Source organism: Arvicanthis niloticus, chromosome 5 (genome assembly GCF_011762505.2).
Source record: "Arvicanthis niloticus isolate mArvNil1 chromosome 5, mArvNil1.pat.X, whole genome shotgun sequence".
Taxonomy (NCBI): domain Eukaryota; kingdom Metazoa; phylum Chordata; class Mammalia; order Rodentia; family Muridae; genus Arvicanthis; species Arvicanthis niloticus.
This window is the reverse complement of record NC_047662.1, coordinates 101,358,744-101,370,971: the sequence shown is the minus strand read 5'-3', so window position 1 is coordinate 101,370,971 and position 12,228 is coordinate 101,358,744. Positions and strand designations below refer to the sequence as shown.

The 12,228-nt window shown below is 53.0% G+C and overlaps 1 protein-coding gene across 8 annotated transcripts; it reads left to right on the top strand.

The window, feature by feature from the left end:
- Window positions 1-2,452: 2,452 nt before the first annotated feature.
- Window positions 2,453-11,179, top strand: Dnajb5 (DnaJ heat shock protein family (Hsp40) member B5). 8 transcript variants are annotated; one of them, XM_034503127.2, is made up of 5 exons: window positions 2,453-2,585; window positions 3,103-3,527; window positions 5,705-5,949; window positions 8,954-9,555; window positions 9,777-11,179. In XM_034503127.2, the coding sequence occupies exons 2-5, from the start codon at window positions 3,346-3,348 to the stop codon at window positions 10,008-10,010; spliced, it is 1,263 nt and encodes a 420-aa protein (XP_034359018.1). In that variant the 5' UTR covers window positions 2,453-2,585; window positions 3,103-3,345; the 3' UTR covers window positions 10,011-11,179. The 8 variants fall into 8 exon arrangements, with proteins under 8 accessions (XP_034359018.1, XP_034359020.1, XP_034359022.1 ...); XM_034503128.2 differs by having other exon boundaries at window positions 2,483-2,585; window positions 3,386-3,527; XM_076935136.1 differs by having other exon boundaries at window positions 2,489-2,585; window positions 3,383-3,527.
- Window positions 11,180-12,228: the final 1,049 nt, after the last annotated feature.

Below are 12,228 nucleotides of genomic sequence, written 5' to 3'. Positions count from 1 at the left end.
TAGCCCTGAACACACAGTGAGAGTCAGTGTCATTTACATTAATCGCGTACCATGCTCAGAACTAAGACTATTACATGTGTCACCTTAATTAACCCCCAGAAAAGCCCTGTGAGCGTCTACTGTTGCTTAGCCCAGTCGCCCAGAACAAATGAGGTGTGGATTGACCAGTGTCCTCAACAGGTCAACAGGCTGGCTGGCTCCAGCATTCCTGTTCTTACAGTCTATGCCGCCCTGTGTTCTCTGGCTCAGATGTCCTAGAAAGTAGGACAAAAGGCAACAATAGTGATGGAGGCAGACAATGGAGTTTGGGTCACCACTCTCAAGGACACAAACCTCCAGTCCCTGAAGTACAGGCCGACAGTTTAGCATCAGCCGAGCCAGGTAAAGGCTCATGGCTAAACCTTCCCTCTGTACTGGCATAGGCAAGGCGGGGAGGATTAAGAGACAGGTCTAGAATCTGGAAGAAATACAGCTGGGGGGGCTCACATCAGAAGGAAGGGCAGTGGTAGCCCCCAAATCCTTGGGGCCAGTACCATTCCTGGACCGCCTCTTCCTAGGACACCATGTCCACGCCACACCACTCCCTCACTGCGTCCCCATCCCTTCCTCCTCCCTCTGCCTCCTCTGGTTTCTCTGTCCAGTCATTCTATTGCTCCTTCAGTCTCCTCCCAGCCCATCTCTCTCCCTCTCACCGTCCCACCACATCTTACGGCCCCCTATCCAGTTCCCATCCCCATTTCCTTCCACCAGACACCTGTCAGTCCCCATACTGATGGCTCCACATCCCCTCCTCACTCCTCTGCTCAGCTCGGCACCCTAGTTCCTTTTTCTACTTTACACTCAAACCCCTTTACACTTGGAAGTCCATGTGGAACAATGAGAAGAGAAGGGTTGTTAAGAATATGTAGAACTTGCCCCCCAACCCCCCAGACCCCTCTCCTGCTCTGTTCTGGGGCCTAGGTACTCCAAGCCTCCCTTTACAGTTCCAACTGCTTTGCATGGCCTCGTAGACACCTAAATCTGTCTCTGAGAACTGGCAAAGAAAAAGGTGAGAGAATTTTCTCAGGCCTTTTGTCACCAAATCTCCCAAGAACCCCCTCCCCCTCTTCACCCCCAGATTACCCCCTCCCACCCCCGCTCCCTCCAGCACAGATGGGCCTGGGAGACAGTAACGTGGGCGCCAAGCTCGGTGTCTGCTGGAGCGGCGGCTTCCGCTGGCGACCGCCCCCGCAGCCCCGCCTGCTCTGAGTATCGGGGACACTGGGGCGAGATTTAATGATTTACTAGGGGGCTGGGGGGCCAGAGATGACAGTGTATGAGGGTGTTAAGAAAGAGGATCATAAAAAGCTGAGGTAAAAGACTAAAGAGGGAACTATGAGCTATGATACTGCAGATCAAGGAAGCAGGGAGATGAATTAAGAATTAAGACAAAAGGGGGGGCTAAGAAAGATACAGAACAGCACAGAAATTTGGAGTGAGGGAAGATCAGATATCACAGGGAGTAAGAAAAGGGACGGGGAGGTGGGGTGAGCAGCGAGGAGAAGATGGAAGGTTAGTTTATAAGGAGTCTGAACTGGACACTGCGGACTCCAAGTGGCTGAGAAGCCACTGCTCCTAAACAAGCTGGTGTCAAAGGACTGAAGATGGAGAGGATCTGGACAGAGACTCATGAAGCTGTTACCAGTTTACTAGCGCAGAGGGACAAGGGCACTTAGAATCTCAGGTCTATCCGGGTCTGTTTTGTGTTACAGTTAAACCATGTCAGGTCAATCCCAGGTCAAGACAAGGTAAACCTAAACCAGGCCAGGACAAGTTGGTCCAAAGACTACACCTCCCCAAAGTGTGCGTACACTAGTGTCTCTCTCTCTCTCTCTCTCTCTCTCTCTCTCTCTCTCTCTCTCTCTCTCTCTCTCTCTCTCTCTCTCTCTCTCTCTCTCTCTCTCTCTCTCTCTCTCTCTCTCTCTCTCTCTTTCTCTCCTTCGACTCGAAAGAATGCCTGGTGTCACCGACAACTGCTGAGTGCAGTTTTCCTAATAGGTTGTCTTTGAGGTTGCACTCGTTCCAGAAGAGGTTCTCCCTGGACTCAGGCGGTGGCCAGAATGTCTCACCTCATACTAGAGACTGGACTAATATAGTTGCCCCCACTGGCTTGGGTCGAAATCACAGGGACCAGCCAATAAAATCAAAGGGCGCCTGGAGTTGCCGCCCTATGTCCTTTTCACCAATAACACGACGAGATGGATAAGAGGTGTGGTTGATTGATCCCAGAGGGCACCAATCACACCCACACCAATCACTGCCCGGAATGTGTGCGCGTGTGGCCGGGTGACAGGGGCGGAGAAGAGGTGGCTATCACCCGGACGCTCGTTGAGAGGCATCCAATCACAGCAGAGTCTGAGCTGAGTGACGGGCAGATTGTGCAATGGGAAGCGCGGAGGCGGAGCCGTGGGGGCGGGCTCCCGGTCCCGCTGTCTGCGGCCGGCGGGCAGGCGACTCCTGTCCCGAGTGGAGGCGGCGGAGCCGGAGCCGGGGGAGGGGGCAGCGGCTGATAGAAGGACCGCGGCGGCGCCCGCAGCTCCTCACCGGTGAGGGCGCTGAGCGAGGACTCGGGGGTCCCGGGAGTGGGGAGTCGAGAAGACAGGTCCTGGTGTGGGGGGTCGGGACACCGTGGGCCCACAGTCTCCTCTGCCATAGGGGTGAGGGGCCTGGGAGATAAGGGTCTTCCAGGTGCCGGGTGTCTGCGACAAGGGTCGGGTTGGGTCGGGTCGGATTGGGTTGCGCCAGGCGGAGGCGTTTCTGAGCAGGCCAGCCAGCCAGCCAGCTGGGGTGACATCACCGACCCCCTCCCCCGCGCGAACCCCCTTCCTTCCTCTCCCTGCCGCGCCTTTTGTCCGGGCCAAGCTCGGCTCTGCCCCGCCCCTCCCCGCCCATCTGCGGGGGAGGAGACTCCCCGTCAGTGACTTCATTGAGTAGGTTCTTGGGGATTGGGCTTGGGTCCTCCCCAGAGAGGCGAGAGGAGCTCACTGACTCTCAAGCCCTCACTATCACACCTGTCACAGGTACACACACTGCCACTCAACAACTACACACTGTCACTTTCAGCCTCACTGTCACACAGCCGTACAGGCGCTCACATCATTCAGCCAGACACTGCTGGACCTGAAAGCAGGTGGCCACTGGATCCTCTCACTGCACTCTACACCTGGGGATCAGGTCCAGCTCCTGGGGCACGAGACAGGCCTTGCTGGGCCACGGCCTCTGGGAATCTGAGGAGGTGGCTTCCAGAGCTACAGCGTCCCAAGCAGGCTCCGGTGGAGCGATCAGAGGTGAGGGGCTTGGCTGGGCATGTTTAAGCGCACAGTGCTGTCCTGCCCACCCCCAGCAGCACCCCCACTGCAGGCTCGAGGAGCTTTCCGGAGCTTCCCACACTTCTGGGGAGAAGACTTCTTAGCCAGCTTGATGTTTAAAATTCAGCTGGAGCCCTTAAAACTTCGAGCGTGGACGCTGAATGGGTTTGTAAAGTTTCGGTAAGTCCCTCCTGAGAAGGGCACTCATACCCATGCCAAGTCAGATTCTCCGCATCAGCCATTCCCTGCACTGCCCCCTTCCTTCCTCCCTGCCATCCTCATCTCCTCCTGGTACATGCATGGGTCCCCTCGACCTCACTTGTACATTTGAATGAATCGTACCCCGTGTCATTCATCTCTCTCTCAAACTCATGTTCCCACAAATATCTCCAATGTCAGCTCTTCGGTTCTCCGTCCCAACTCATTAGCAACCTTTGGTCCACTTCAGCCTTTCCCTTTTGTCATCCCTCATCCCTGTCCGTCAGACCCTGTCTCCTCCCTGTACTTGACAGTTCCTCTTGCTATCTGTCCTCAATTTTTTTTTCATCCCTAGCTCTACCTTGACATACTCATTCTTCATCAAAGGCAGAGCCTTGCCTTGGGGCTCCTTTGTCATCCTACCACGTGGCTTGTGGGGAGGGAGAGGGAAGGAGGGTGGAAAGAAGGAGGGAAAGGAGGCAGGTCCTGAGAGTTTGCCCTGTGTCTGTAGAGGCAAGAGAATTAGGAGTCTAGAGCAACTAGCAGGTGGGTGCCAGAGAGGAAGCTGGCAGTGGTGAAGAGGTAATGAGGGACCACAAACGGTGGGTGGGCTGGTGAGCTGTGCCGCTTGCCCTCTGCCTGGAAGCCACTGGAGTTCCCTGGGCACCCTGTTGCTGTTCTAGGTTTCTTCCAGTCCCGGGGGAAGGAAAGTGTGGGCTGAGGCAAAGATGGCAGACCACCCCATCTCCCTCTTAGACTGCTTTTAATGCCGTTTCCGAAAATGGCTGCCCTCCTCCAGATGCTCTTTCTTCTCTGCCTCCCCCAACTCCAGTCTCCCCCACAGGCGTGACATGCTGGTGTGGGGAGATGGGGGAGTACCCGCCTTTATAGTGCCTTCTCTTTGTCAGAGTGAGGTGGCTCCCAGGTTCATGAGTCAGCCTAGCCACCTGCGCCAGGCAGGAGCTAAGGTCACTCTCCCTGCCTACCTGGGGCCCCTAACTCACAGCCCTTGCCCCTGCCAGGACACCTTGTACACTTAACTACTGTGAAATAGTCAGGGGCAGAAGCAGGCCTCAGCTGTGGCTGCCAGGACATTGTTAGAAAGACTCTGGTTCTCCCTTTCTTAAAGAGGGTTGGCTACACCTCAAAAAGGCTGAAGGATGGCATGTGGCCACTCCTTCATGCCCCCTCCCTCCATAAACCCCCACAGGCCCATTGACGTGAGCAGGTTAGAGTGTAAGAGCCCCGGCTTGCTATCCTTGAGCCTCACTTAGGAGTATAAGCCTAACATGAAGCCAGACCCTAAACTGTAGGGCAGGTAGAGGAGGGGCTTGCAGCAAAGGCATTTAGGACGCGGAGGTTAGTGTCCATCTGTCTCCTGACACCTAGGCTCTTTCTCTGATGCTTGTGTTCCCTGCCTTTGGTGCTTAGGCAGCACAGACAAGTAGTCACACTTCAATGTGTAAACACTGGGGGATGAGTAAAGGCAACTGTCACCCTGGCTGGGGAAAGGCAGTGTCCCCCTGTTAATGAGGGTGTTAGAAACAGCAGCTTCCAAAGGCTGTGAGTCACTCTGTGATCTGAGTCACATGTGAAGCTTAGCATAGTCTGGGGGGCAAGGGCAGAGAGATCTGGGGTCCCCGATGGCAGAAAAGACTCCAAACTCCCATACCCCAATTCAGCTGGCTGGAGACTGAAGCCTGTCCCCCATCCAGGGCTACTGCCCCAGCTGTCCTCAGCCTGGGCATCATGCCTGAGGTGTGGCGTAGGAGAGACTATGAAACTCAGGTGACCTCACTCAGTGCACTGACCTTCGACAGCTTCTGTGTGTGTCTGTCAGTCCACGGTGCCATTTCTCAGAAGGGCCTCTCAGGGGTCCTCAGGCTGGCCCGAGGGCCTGGGCCTCTGCCGAGCCCCAAGAAGTGGGCCACAATCTTCAGCCAGAAGCTGAGAAAGGAATCATGGAATGGTTCCTGTCAGAACCAGAAGACATCATCTAGCCCAAATTTTCATTTTACAGATGGGGAGACAGAGGCCCAGAGAATAGGCATGACCTACTGAAGGTCATACAGGGACTCATTTAAGGACTGCAGGATCATCAGGAGTGGGGCTGGGCTGTAGAGAACAGGGCATCAAAGATTGGCCCTGGGCTCTTTCAGAAACAAGGAGCCCAGCACCGGTCCAGTGGCTGTGATGGGAAAAGATTATTACAAGATTCTTGGAATCCCGTCTGGGGCCAATGAGGATGAGATCAAAAAAGCCTATCGGAAGATGGCCTTGAAGTACCACCCAGACAAGAACAAAGAGCCCAACGCTGAGGAAAAGTTTAAGGAGATTGCTGAGGCCTATGATGTGCTGAGTGACCCTAAGAAACGGAGCCTGTATGACCAGTACGGCGAGGAAGGTAAGGTGACAGAGCAACCAGACCCCTTTGTTTGTCTGGAGCCCTGGGCAAGCCAGTTCTCATAGCAAGGTTGAAGGAGGCAAGTCCCCTTAGAGTAGCTCACCCACTACCTGGCCCCAACTCCCTCTCCTCCCCACCACACTCTTGTCCCTCCCTTGTCCCCTTCTGGCCCTAGAGAGGCCTGGAGACTGTGCCAAAGGCCTCCCCCCACCTCCTCCCCCCTTCTTTCCTTCCCAGCCTTATTAGTCCTGCTTGAAGTCCCTGCTGCTTCATTGGCTGATCAGAAAGGTTGCAGAGAAAGAGAGAGAGAGAGAGAGAGAGAGAGAGAGAGAGAGCCTGTGACTCTCTGAGGATGGCATTTACATTCATCAGCATAAAAGTCTGGCCCCTGAATAGCCAGCGAATTAACTACTAGAGTTCTGAGTGGAAATGGTCGTTGCCACCATCCCCCAATCCCACTTAGGCCGGCAGAAAAGAAAAGATTTGCCTCCCAGAGGAAGTGGCAGGATCCAGGAGTGGAAGGGGGGGATGTTCCTGGCATCTTACCCTTTCCCTAAGGCAGTTGGTGGCCATGCACAGGGCGGGCAGCAGGAAAGGCCCAAATAAAGCCTCTAAGAGGGTGGCTCCTCCCTGCACATCCCACAAGCATGATGTAGCTGCTAATTCTGGGCCTGCCCCTCGGGGCGCCTGCCACCCGCCAGCCACGGGCACCTGTCAGGCTATATTAAGAGACATTGTCACAGCTGAGGACTCTCCTTCCTGGGAAGAACTGTCCTTCCTCCTAACAACATCCTCCACTCTTTCACTGTCCTCTTCTCTTTTCCCAGCCTACCTCAGAATGAACCAGGCTAAGTGGCATGTACTGTGCCTGATAAGTGCAGGGGCTCAAGAGAATGTTGTGTCCCCTCTTCACTTTGTGTCCTGTTCACCTCTGCCCCTCTCATCCCTGTGCCCCATCTTCCCAGCCCCACCTTTAGTCTCCATGCTGCATGCTCATCCCATTTTCTCCTGATTATTCCCAGACTTGTCAACTCTCAGAGAGCAGGCACCGGCTCAAACCCAGCACTCTCCTAGCTAAACTGGGAGGGTAGGAAGCTTTGGGAGTGGGAGAGAAGGGGAGCTGTGCAGGCACCGCGCCGCCGTGTGGCTAGTCTTGGAACTGCACTCACTCCTGCCCTTAGCCCAACCTTTGTTTAGGAAGGAGATAGAAGCTAAAACTTCCTCCCCCACCTCAATCACAACCAAGCCCAAGTGAAGGCAGCACCCAGACTCAAACCCCAGGCCTAGACTCTGAGTTCTGGTGTAGATCAAGTGCACTGCAGTCCAGGGAAAACCTCTGGGCCGGAGGAGGGAGAAGCAGCCTTGAGAAGTCAGTTACATTGCTGTCCAACCTGCCTCTCCCTCAACATCCAGCCAGAATAATTGTACGCAGAGCCCGTGTGCAGCACTGGCTTGGCTTGGGACAAGTTGTTCCCTGCTTGAAGTGGGGTGGGTGGTGGAGCAGGGATTCCCCACAGAGAGAATTACCCCTGTTGTCAACAATCTAGCCTCCTGCTCTCTTACCAAGCTCTGCCTAGCTTCTTACACTTGCTTCACGGCTGCCCTTCATCAGGGAGAAAGAACAGGCCCCCGAGTCTTAAGAGAGGGTTAAGCAGCAGCTGCCACAGCCCCTGAGTGCCTGCTGTTTACATGACCGCTCTAATGAGACCCAAATCTGTCCATGTGGTCTCGTGAAATAAGAAAATAATATAAGCCCAGGTTCCCAAGGCCAGTTGAAGTCTTAGATAAAAGGGCTCACAGAAGGCTAAGAAGGTGGCCTAGTTCCAGAGCACTTGTTCAGAGCAGCACACAGCCCTTGTCCCACCCCCAGCAGCACTAAATAAGCCTCAGTGAGAGGGGCCCCACCCCTGAATCTGTGTGTTCTGGATCACTCTGTGTGATAGGATTCTATCCACATCCTTCCTACCACTCCCCCAAACAACCACCATCAAAGTGCCATCCAGAAACCCAAGTCCCGTAGACAAGAGGGAGCAGCTGGGGTCATCCCTTGAATGGTGCCATTGACTTGTGGTTGCTCCACATTAAATGTGAGATGCAGGGCTGGTGTGGCGTCACTCTGGGGAGTTGGTCCATTATAGTCTATGTCTATCATATGTCAATATATATATATATGTCAATATATGAATGACAGTCCTTGACCTGTACAGTTCTAGATCACAATATGCAAATAAAATAATTGATATTTTTTTTTCTAGAAAAAATAGCTCCTCATTTCCATGTCAGTGAGTCTTCTTGGTTTTTTGGTTGTTTTTTTTTTTTTTTTTTGAGAACTCTTGATTTCCGTTTTGAGCAAAACGTAGGGAGAGATGAAGCAGAGCCAAAGTAGAGCTTCCTCCTAAATCATGTCCACACTTAATTCAGGGCAGCTCACTGATTAGCCTCCTCTGTGGTCAAACCCTGTCTGTCGCCAGCCCTGTATGTCTTGGAAGTAGAGATTTGGGGTCAGGTGTGGCCTGTCATGTAATACGAGGCCAACAACCCAACCTTTATAAGGCATCTTTGGACTGTGAGTGGAAATAATTACATAATTTAAGTCACATCTTCTAAGTCTCCTGGTCCTGGCTTTCCCATTTATGGGTTAACTCAGCTTAATGGGCTCTCAAGATGCAGCTTGTTTGGGTTTGCTTTTGGAGACAAGGTCTCAGTACACAGCCCAGACTAGCCTAAAACTTTCAATCCTCCTACCGAGACTTTAAGACTACAGACATGAGATTACAGACATGCAACACCATGCCACAAACACATTCCTAACTATATATTCAACTGAGTAGAAATCAATCTTGTCCAAAACCTTTCTCATTCTGTTAGTCTAGTCCTCTCTGTTAGTCTAGGTTAAAGATGCTTCTTTCCCTAGGCCCATGGACCAGTATTTAGTGGGCAGAGGGAAGAGACAGGGATGGGGTGAGGATGGGATACACTGCCCCTAACTTCTCCTCCCCTTTAGGCCTCAAGACCGGCGGTGGCACATCAGGTGGCTCCAGTGGCTCCTTTCACTACACCTTTCATGGGGACCCTCATGCCACCTTTGCTTCCTTCTTTGGTGGCTCCAACCCCTTCGATATCTTCTTTGCCAGCAGCCGCTCCACTCGGCCCTTCAGTGGCTTTGACCCAGATGACATGGATGTGGATGAAGATGAGGACCCATTTGGTGCCTTTGGCCGCTTTGGCTTCAATGGGCTGAGTAGGGGTCCGAGGCGAGCCCCAGAACCGCTCTACCCCCGGCGCAAGGTACAGGACCCCCCTGTGGTGCATGAGCTTCGGGTGTCCCTGGAGGAGATCTACCACGGCTCCACCAAGCGCATGAAGATCACAAGGCGGCGCCTTAACCCTGATGGGCGAACTGTGCGCACGGAGGACAAAATCCTGCACATAGTCATCAAACGTGGCTGGAAGGAAGGTACCAAAATTACCTTCCCCAAAGAGGGCGATGCCACACCTGACAACATCCCAGCAGACATTGTCTTCGTGCTCAAAGACAAGCCTCATGCACACTTCCGCCGAGATGGCACCAACGTGCTCTACAGTGCACTCATCAGCCTCAAGGAGGTGTGTGTGTGTGTGTGTGTGTGTGTGTGTGTGTGTGTGTGTGTGTGTGTGTCTGTGTTATCACATGTGTGCAACTATGTGCTTGTGTCTATGCCTGTATGTCTGAGGGTAACAGAAAGCACTTCCTTCTTGCCTGCCATGTTCTTTTCCCGTGTAAAGCACTTTGCTCCCTCTCCATTCTTTGCTTACTTTCTCCTCATTCTGCCATATTTTTTTTTCAGGCGCTGTGTGGCTGCACCGTGAACATTCCCACCATTGATGGCCGAGTGATCCCTTTACCTTGCAATGATGTTATCAAGCCAGGCACCGTGAAAAGACTCCGTGGGGAGGGACTTCCCTTCCCCAAGGTGCCCACTCAGCGGGGAGACCTGATTGTTGAGTTCAAAGTTCGATTCCCAGACAGATTAACCCCACAGACACGGCAGATCCTTAAACAGCACCTACCCTGCTCCTAGGCTCTGCCCTGGCCAGTCTGGAGCTTACCACAGCAATACCCCACACTCACCCCATCTCATGTGGACCCGGCTGGATGTCCACTGGACACTGGCACTTTTCTAAAATGCAAAGCCACTGATTTTCAGGAAAATGTTCCTGTTCCCGACCCCTTTCAGAGCTGGGCTGCTTTGGAGGAATGGGAGGGCGGTGGGGAGAGCTAGCCCAGACCAGGAGTCAATTTTCTGTCATGTGCTTTGAATCCAGTTCCCACTACAGTGGCTGGAGAGTGACTTGAGAGCTACTCGGAGCTATAGATTCCTTGTCCTGCCTGTAAATAGCATGTCCTCCTCCCCTCAGCCTTGCTACACCCTCCCTCCCCCTTCCCTTCAGCTTCCTCCTGGTTCTGGAGAAAGAGGATAGAAAGAACACCGCTTCCCACCCCACCCCCAGGTCTGTAGTGTCCGAGGCTACTGCACAAGTGTTCCTGCACATGAAGCACTCGCCAAAATGCTCTGTGTCTCTCTGGAGACAAGAAAGGACAGGAGATAGGAAGGGAAGGTCCGCTACCTGTGAACAAGCCTGTCCTTTGAGCACGAGACACTTTTCATTTGGGGCAGGGAGGTGAGCCAACACTCAGGAGCCTCTCCAACAGCTGCCCTGAATACACCCCACAGAGCTGGAGGATCTGTCCCCCTCAGCTGCTCTGGGGAGTATTCAAGGATGGAGAGAAGAAAGGAGGGGCTGAACCATCACAGCTAAGAGATGGGCGGACCATCGCCCAGCCCTCAACAGGAAGGAAAAGGGCTTTGGGGTCAGGTGGCAGCTATTCCCCACCAAGAGATTCAGGATCACAGGTCCCCCCATATCTCTGAACTCAGGGCCTAGCCACCCCTAACTTCCAAGCCCCACTTTTTGTGATATGTGAAGCTACTTATTTCTTACTTTTCTTGGTGGCTGTGTCAGAAATTTCCAGCCCCTCTCTGCCTGTGTGACCCCCACCCCACCCCACCCCCACAGTTGTATAAAAGTCGAATAGTGACAGAGCTGGGAGAAAACTGCTTCAGCTGGTCCTGGGGTGGGGTCTTTAGGTTTTCTCACTTTGACAAGCCCCTGAATGTTTTTATAGTAGTTTTTTGTATTTTTTTGTAATGACAGTATTATGAAAAAAATAAAGTATTTTAAAAATATAGCCTCTGAGCAGAAGCAGTAGCCCTGGTGCAGGCAGAAACACAGTGGCACTATCAGCCTCCTTCCAGGGCCCTGGTTACCCCTACGAAAGCCAGTCAACCTCAGTATATGCTGAGGCTCACCCCTTCTTCCTGTAAGCTTTAACTTCTTGGAATTCCAGAACACATACCCCAAACAGCAAAGCTAGAAGCCACAGCCCTGCTGTCTGTGAAGAAGATACCCTGGATTGTGAGAAAGAGAGCCCAGCCTCTTCAGAAGCTGTCAACATGAGATCTAACATACTTGTCTAAATGTTCTCTTTGAATTAGAGACCTTTTTATTCCTTGCAGGAGATGGAAGACTTTCTGACTGATGAGAATAGGCACACTCCTGAAAACAAAGTTTGGCTACCAAGTGGGCTGGAGAGATGGCTCAGCAGTTAAGAGCACTTCCTGTTCTTACAGAGAAGCCAAGTTCAGTTCCCAGGACACACATCAGGCAGCTCACAACTGCTCAAGGGAGTCCAACAAGTCCAGCCTCCCCAAGAACCTGCACTCATGCATACACACAAATAATAATAAAAAAAAATTTTTAAATTTAAGTTTGGGCACAAAGAATATAGGTAGAGCATGCTGACAAGGCCTGGCTGGGGACCTGGGCTCCCTGAAGGGCACTAAACACAGTTCCTGCTCCTTGAACCATACCATCTTCTGGGGTTGTCTGTCCTGGTATCCCACCTGCTTATCCCTGCTACACAACTCTGACTCTCAGGGTCTGGTGTGTCTGGGTAGGAAACAACCCTGTGGTTACAGAAATGGCCACCTTCAAGTATGCCAGCCCGGCTGCTGGAGACCCAGGACAGCCTTGAGACCACAAGGATGTCTACCCTCTGCTGGGCCTGGCTCCACAGGGGTGGACCCTGGGCTTCTCAGGACCTTTCTGACTCACTCTTCATCCTGGGGCAGAGACAGTGACAAAGGCTCCTGCCCTCTGACATGAGGCACTTCCTGTGGGAGGCTCTTCCTTCTACTCCCAAACCAGAGGATCTGGTTCACAAAAATGTCTGCAATG